The following is a 7241-nucleotide window of genomic DNA, read 5'->3' as shown; positions in this document are numbered from 1 at the left end:
ATCTTTGACGTCCCCCAAACCATGTAAGCTGTAACCTCATCTGATGATATCTGGGCTGTAGCAAGGGTAAGGTGCAAGGGTCTGGAAAGCCCAGGTTGGCCCTGCTGTTCTGCTATGACCTAGCAGGAGGGACAGTCTGGGGTGACCAAAAAGGAGGCAGACGCTGGCTGCAACCAGCTCCGTGCTGTTTCATGGTGAAGAGTTATGGCATATTGGGCAGGGAAACAAAGATTGATGAGACCAGATGGGTCAAGCCAGCCACCTACCATGACTCAAGAGAGAGCAGCAGGGGAGAGCCAGTCCAGAGACCACTCACACTGGTGGATGACAAAGTGCTTGTGCCTCCATCTTTCCTGAGAGTAGGAGGGGCTGCTCCTTCCCTGGCGGACCATGCAGAAGATGCCAGGGCCCTGGAGGTCAGAGGCCTGGGGTAGTGGGTCACTCAGACTGCAGAGACAGACCCGAGGTGTCCCTGCGACTGAATGAGACGCTATAAAGGGCTAGAGCAGCAGGGGGAGCCACTGCCCTGCCTTTGCAGACTCCCTGGAAGCTTCCAGAAGAACAAAGACAGAGCCCAGAACTACCTCCCTCCTAGAAGAGAAGCTACAGCTGGGGTTTTGCTTTAACTCCAAGCCTCAGTTTCCCTTTTGCACAGGGGACTAAAGCACTGTACACAGTCACGGTAAGGATCAGGTCAGGTGACCATTCAGGATGATGTGATTGAGAGGGGAAAAGATGGACTTGAGGCTTCAGACAAAATGGATGCAAGTGAAGCCCACTGTCTTTTCCCAGCCTCACTCCGAGGCGCCTGATAATCACCTCTCAATCAGGAAGGCACGGGGAGCCAAATAACACATACAGAACAGCCTGCCAAGCAGCAGCCAGGACCTCTTATACACCATGGAACATCCAAGCCACGAGCCTGAGACTCTGTTTTCACATTTGCACACAAAAAATCTGAAGCAAGGACTGGTCTACCCTTTTGCGGAGAGACAGCAACATCCCCCCCCCCCCGCCCGCCCTGACCACCACCACCATCTGCGTGCTCATACCTGGAGCCCCACCTCCTCTCCCCAGACAATTCTGTCTGATGAGGCCACTCTGCTTCCTGGCCATTGGTCATTGCCTAGACCTCAAAACATGAGAGTTCCCAGGAACCAGAGTGCTCTTCAATTCTGTCTCCCCAGCCCTCCACCAACAGTTTTTCACAGACCCATAGAAGCAGAGGCGTCGCCACGCCACGCCACGCCACGCCACACCGCACCACACCATGCCATGCCCTCCAGTGCTGCTGGGAAACTCCAGGCAGGTAGCAGATTCTTGCCAGGACCCTCCACTCTGTTTTCTTTTTCTTCTGAGTTGCAGACCAGGTTTTCCAGCCCCTGAGACTGTGTATTCAATCTAGGATCACCGATTGGGACAAGGGTGGGTGGGTGTGTGTCTGTTGGGTCCTCTGACTCCTGCAGTCTCCACTGCCAGGGACTTGACATCCCTGTGACCAGTGCACTCTGCGGCCTGGCCTGGGTCTGAAATAGCTTTCGGTGAATGCACAAGAAGGCACTGTGAGATGTGGGGGTGAGCTGATGTGGGAGTGAGCTGAGGCGTGGTGCTTCCTGCTCCTGCACTGCCTGGTACCTTGGTACTTCCAACCACCCAGAGGTGAGAGGTGCTCAGTCCTCCTTGTAGGAGAAGAAACTGAGGCACATCAGGCAGTAACCAGAGTTCTAGATCTGGGAGAGAGAATAGACCCCTAAGAGAAGGCAGATGCCCCCCCCCCCAAGCTGGGGGCATGCCCTCCAGTTGAAGATGAGAGGAGGGGGCACCCAGTTGTTTCCTAAGTATCTGTTGCAATGTCCCCAAGGGGAGTGATGCAGACCAGGAGCAGTCTGGGTTTGGGGTCTTGCTGAGAGCTCTCCTGCTCAGGAGGGCAGAGGAGGGGAACCTCTATGGAGGAAGGCTGGGGACAGAATTCAGACTTGTTATGTCTCTGGGGTTGTAGTCAGATCCTTGGCTAGAACTGGGATTCTCCATGGCAGCTCCCATTCCCCAGGCCCTCACCATGGGCTAGCAGTCCTGTCACCCAAAATGCACGCCCCCACCAGGCAGGCCTGGAGCAGGAGGCGCCGGGTGGGTCCCCACCAGTCGGGGCGGGGTCCCGTGGGGCTGGGGCGGGGCTGACGGAGGGCAGGGCCGCCCCTTCCAGCGAGGGCGGGCGGCCTTGGCCTTTAAACGCCAGTGGACGGTCGGCAAAGGAGAGGCCCGGGTCAGTCCCCATACCATGTTCTTGCGCTCCCGGCCAGAGTGCGCCTGAGCCGCCCCGGCTTCGGTGTCCCCGCGGGTCTCGCGTTGCCGCCTTTTTACAATGCCGGCGCGCGCGCTGCTTCCCGCCTCGCTGGCCGCGCTGGCCACGCTGGCTGTATTGGCGCTGGCCCGGGAGCCCCCGACGGCGCCATGCCCTGCGCGCTGCGACGTGTCGCGCTGTCCGAGCCCGCGCTGCCCCGGGGGCTATGTGCCCGACCACTGCAATTGCTGCCTGGTGTGCGCTGCCAGCGAAGGCGAGCCCTGCGGTCGCCCCCTGGACTCGCCTTGCGGGGACAGTCTGGAGTGTGTGCGCGGTGTGTGCCGCTGCCGTTGGACCTATGCTGTGTGTGGCACGGATGGGCACACCTATGCCGACGTGTGCGCGCTGCAGGCTGCCAGCCGCCGTGCCCTGCAGATCTCCGGGACACCGGTGCGCCAACTGCAGAAGGGCGCCTGCCCCTCGGGTAAGGTCCATCAGAAATCCTAAGGCTTGTTTTGAGTAAACTGAGGCCCAAGGGGATTCTGCCCGCTCCCGGAGTACCACTGGGCAGCCTTTTAGGAGCAGTTCAGACAATCCTCCAGCTTTCTAAATGGAGAGACTGAGGCCCAAGAGGTAAATGTTGTCCCCAATGACACAGAACAAGTTAGAATGGAAAACTAGTGTGGCAGCCTGGTAGTGTCTGGTGGGCTGTAGAGCTCTGGCCCAGAAACTCCTCTGTTTCTTTGAGTCCTCTAGTGGTTTAGAAGGGAGCGAGTGATGAGCAGTCTTTTCTGGTCTTCAATTTCTGCTCTTTGAGTTTTATTTTCTTCTGTCTATAGCCAGGTGGTCTTAGGAGGGCAGTTTAGGGCTGCAGCCAGGATGTAACTCCCATCCTTGAGGCTCCAAGGGTACAGTGTACAGGGGGAGAATCCTAGGTCAGCCTCCCCTGGTTGGCAGGTGGCTCTCGGCCATTTCTTACCTTACAATGGAACTCTGTACATTCAGGAAACTGCCAGAAAATATGCGTCTTGTCTGGGGCATTGTTTAGGATGCCAAGCTTTGCTCTTGGTGATGGGGACTCAGTGACTGATCCTTAATGCAGCTCAGCCAGCCCCAAGCTCATTCCAAATCAGACCCCTGTGTGTCCTTAGCCTGAGGTCAGAATGGGCTCTGCTGGTCATTCAGAGGACACCTGGGAACCAGACAGAGGGTCATGGGGCCACCTCTTGGGGAAAAAGGCTGAGTTTTCTCTGTGCTGTGTGGAAGGCGTCCTGGAAAAACGCACTGGCATGAGCAGACCCTTGTGGGCGTGACTGTGACTGGACACACTGGACGGTGCCTGGAGCTCAAGCTGGATGGGGATGGGACTTGGTGGCTGTAAGCGTAGTGCCAGAGGCTGGCTTTGCCCTGTCAGACAAAGCTGTGTAGCCTTCTGAACACTCAGGTCCTGTGCCCCCAACAAGCTAGGGGGCTGAACATTCTTCCAGGGAGTAGGTATATAAGCCTGGAGGGGCTCTAGACAACCAGAGGTCAGAGAATGAGTGGCGGGCACTGCTCTTTCCTGGTAAGCATCTGCCTTCTCCCTAGGCTGGGTGACCACAGGTGTCCAGGCTGGAAAGTGGCATGTAGGATTGTATGGACCACATGGGTCAGCCATTTCTGGAGAGTTGGGAGGAGGATGTCCTTATCTGTTTTATGGTATTATAATGAAGTATGGGAGACTAGGCAGGTTATAATGAACAAACATTCATGTCTCAGAGTCTGGGACCTGGAAGTCCATGGTTGAGGCCCAGCCAGGCTCAGTAATATGGTGAGAGCTGTGATCCCTTAAAGGGGAGGTTACTGTATGTTCAAATGCCATGGTGGAGCAGAAGGCAAGGAGGTGGCGTGAGTGAGAGACCCAAAGGGGTGTGGCACTGTTTACAAAGGCCTTAGGCCCCATTCATAAGTGCGAGGATCTTATAAGGTCTACACCTAAATTTTGGAGGGGCTTTAAGTTGGTATGGTTGGGATCACAGGCCACATGAGGGGCAGCAGCCCAGTGCTCTTTTTGGGTGGACACCCAGGGTGTGCTGGGTGCTGGTTCTGTGTGCCCATCTTGGCTCTTGCTGTCTGAGATGCAGATGGTTCAGGGTAGCCAGGTACCTGCCCCGTCTATTCTCCTGCCATCTTGGTTGTGTTTGGTGTACTCTTTCCCCCGGTCTCCCATGTGGCAGGCACTGGACTCTGGGCAGAGATGGGCAGGGATGGAGCGGGCTCTGTTCTTCACAGATTGAGCCATCTGTGAAAAATCCTTTCTGTGCTTTGCTGTCCCTTAACTGGTAACAGTGTATGGCATGAAGCAGATCTTGCTAGTGCACTTGAGACTTCTAGACCCTGGAAGGCACAGAGCAGGGAGAGAGGGGAAATTCAGCCTGGGGATCAGGCAGATATCCATCATGAAGAACGGCGGAAGTGGCTGAGAGTCTGTGGGTGCTGGCAGGATCCCGGGCTTCATAGACCCACATTGTTTCATTGTATTCTGGGTCCTCATCCATAAATGGTCTGATGACAGGCCTGAGAGAGACCCAGTGCAGCTCCAGTGCTACTTCTTCTACTGGGTGCACTATTGCTGTCATACAATGAGGCCCCTAGGAGAGGTGCTAATTTGGGACAATGAACGGGGCTCACTGTCAAAGATGGGGCAGGTGGAGAGGCTTAGGCAGAGCAGAGACCAAGGTCTGGTCTAGAGTACTGGCCACCATCAAAGCTCAAGGTGCCAAGGAGCTGAAACCAGAGGGGGTGGTCCATTACAAGGGATGTTAACAAGCCAGGCTCTACTACCCATCCTCAAAGGACCAACTATAACAATGTGGCCACATCGGGAAGAGGAGCAAAGAGGCTCAGTGACAGCTCCCTAAGTCCGTCTAGGGATCCTGACATGAGATTTAGGTTTAAATAGAGGGACAGAGGTACATACAACCAAGCAGCTCTCTCCCATCGTTGACCCATCATCGTCTCTACTGCGGTCTCTCCTGCAAGGTGGCCTGATGCATCCCTCTTGCTGCCTGCAGCCTTCTCCTCCCAGCATGAGAGTCGTGGGGGATCCAATTTCTTAGGGTCCGTTGCCTCAGTAGTCAGAGGGGAGGGCCAAGTGTCCTTCAAAATGTCTTCATTCCAGTCAGGATAGCTACAACCTGACAGGGCCAGTGACCTTGAGCCTGACCTGGCTGGTCCAGGTTTGCTGCTTACTCCAGGGACATCATTCACAGAGGCACCCTGGGCTTCTCTGCCGCTATCTCCTGCGGCTCAGAAGCTCCACACACTAGAGCGAGTGCCGGGCTCCCTCCATGCAGATGAAAGTTGGCCCAGGCAGCCTGGCTATCTCTAACTGGTCCTCCCAACTCAGCTGCCAGCTCCACCCCAGGACATTGATGTCTCAGCCTCTGTCACCACTGCACCTGTCATCGCCTCCTGTCTACTGTGTGTGTGGTCACTAATCAGCCTGACCACAAACCACAATGCCCAGATGCTCTGGGTTCATGAATGTCTTGGAGGCAGGGAGAGCGGGTGAGCCCCACTTGAGGGTGATGTCTGAGAGGGGGCCTCCTGGGGAACTGGGATCTCAGAATAGATTGGGTAGCAGAGGGAGACTGGCTTCTACCCTCCTGTATCACAAGACCCCCTCAGCTCCCCTCACAAGTACCTGTACCCTCAGGCCCTGTGTCTGCCACCTGACACACACACACACGCACACGCACACGCACACGCACACACACACACACACACACACACACACCTCCATCTTCTGCAACCTTCTCATCTTCTGGCCATCCTACTCTTTTTCCTCCTCCTACCTCAGGGCCTTTGCACACGTTCTGCTCACTGCCCACAGTTCCCTCCCGCATCCTTTTCTAGTAGGTTCCTCTTCCTGGCCTTTGATGTCCCAGCACCCCAGCAGCCTTCCCTACCACTGTGCCTCATGGCTCGGCCTATACCACCTGTCCATTGACCTGTCTGTTCTCTCTGCTTCTTGCTCACTCTGGGCCTCATGGTGGGGGTGGGTCCTGCACCTGGTTGCACACAGTAGGGGATGGTATATGAATGTCTGGGTCCATGGCTCCCTGTGGCTGTCCTGGTCCCTGTTAGATGGCTCCTGTAGGAATGACAGAAGTTTTTGGGTACCACCTGCATGTTAGAAAAGCATTCTCATCAGAAGGGTCCCTTTGCTAGGATGACCTGCTCTCAGGCTGGCTTCCTGGAGTCCATGTCCCACATCCAGCCCTCTTTGGAACTGAGTGGGGGTGGCTTGGGGCAGTTCCCATACAGCTTTAACCAGCAGCGTTTAATGTGCAAGACCCTGCTGGCCTCTCCTAGCCTGTTTATTTAAGAGCTTTGGGTGGCTTTTGTGTTCATTCTTCTTAGCAGCTTCTAGGGGCTCAGAGTTCAGCATCTGAGACTAACCAGGCAAGAAGATGCATCCTCTTTTGGCCCCTCTGCCTGCTGGGACAGCAGAATTGGACAGCCATGAGTGGGGCTTGGCAGGATGTCAGTGGCCTCATCCATGTATTTGATGATCCCATGATTGGATAGGATTGTGTGTCATGGCTGAGTACCAGGAGGAGCGCCATGATCTGTGAGTCCAGAGGCTCTGTCAAATCCAGGTCCTTTCTTCATCTACCTCTAGGGCATGCAGAGGTGGCCATGCAGAGAAGCCGTGCAGGGATAATGCTGCCTAGACAGAGTGGCACTCACCTGCCTGCTGCCCCTAGTGTCCTACATCACTGAGAGTCTGTGTGTGCTCACTGGCCTGGAGGAGCTCTGGGCACGGTGAGGCAGAGTCTCCCTGGCAATGTCAACTACATGACAGGCCTGGGGCACCACAAGCTGTACCTGTATATTTGTGGTATCAGCATGGCCCATAAGCCACACCCTCCTCCAGCAGAAGCTCCGAGACCTGAATATCTAAGCCCTGACTGCT

General features: G+C 55.7%; 1 protein-coding gene across 2 annotated transcripts in view; it reads left to right on the top strand.

Moving 5' to 3' along the window:
- The first annotated feature begins 2252 nt into the window (after positions 1 to 2252).
- Htra3 (HtrA serine peptidase 3) overlaps positions 2253 to 7241 on the top strand; it is a 28840-nt gene continuing 23851 nt past the window's right edge. For both annotated transcript variants that reach the window (XM_041636397.1, XM_041636398.1), the window contains exon 1: positions 2253 to 2765. In XM_041636397.1, the coding sequence (XP_041492331.1) occupies positions 2363 to 2765 (403 nt within the window). In that variant the 5' untranslated portion in view covers positions 2253 to 2362. The remainder of the gene's footprint in view (positions 2766 to 7241) is intronic.

The sequence above is a fragment of the Microtus oregoni genome, unplaced genomic scaffold (genome assembly GCF_018167655.1).
Source record: "Microtus oregoni isolate MIOR12 unplaced genomic scaffold, Mior012 000049F_ref0000343, whole genome shotgun sequence".
In the NCBI taxonomy this organism is placed as follows: domain Eukaryota; kingdom Metazoa; phylum Chordata; class Mammalia; order Rodentia; family Cricetidae; genus Microtus; species Microtus oregoni.
The sequence above is the reverse complement of the archived record's forward strand: the minus strand, read 5'-3'. Positions and strand labels throughout refer to the sequence as shown.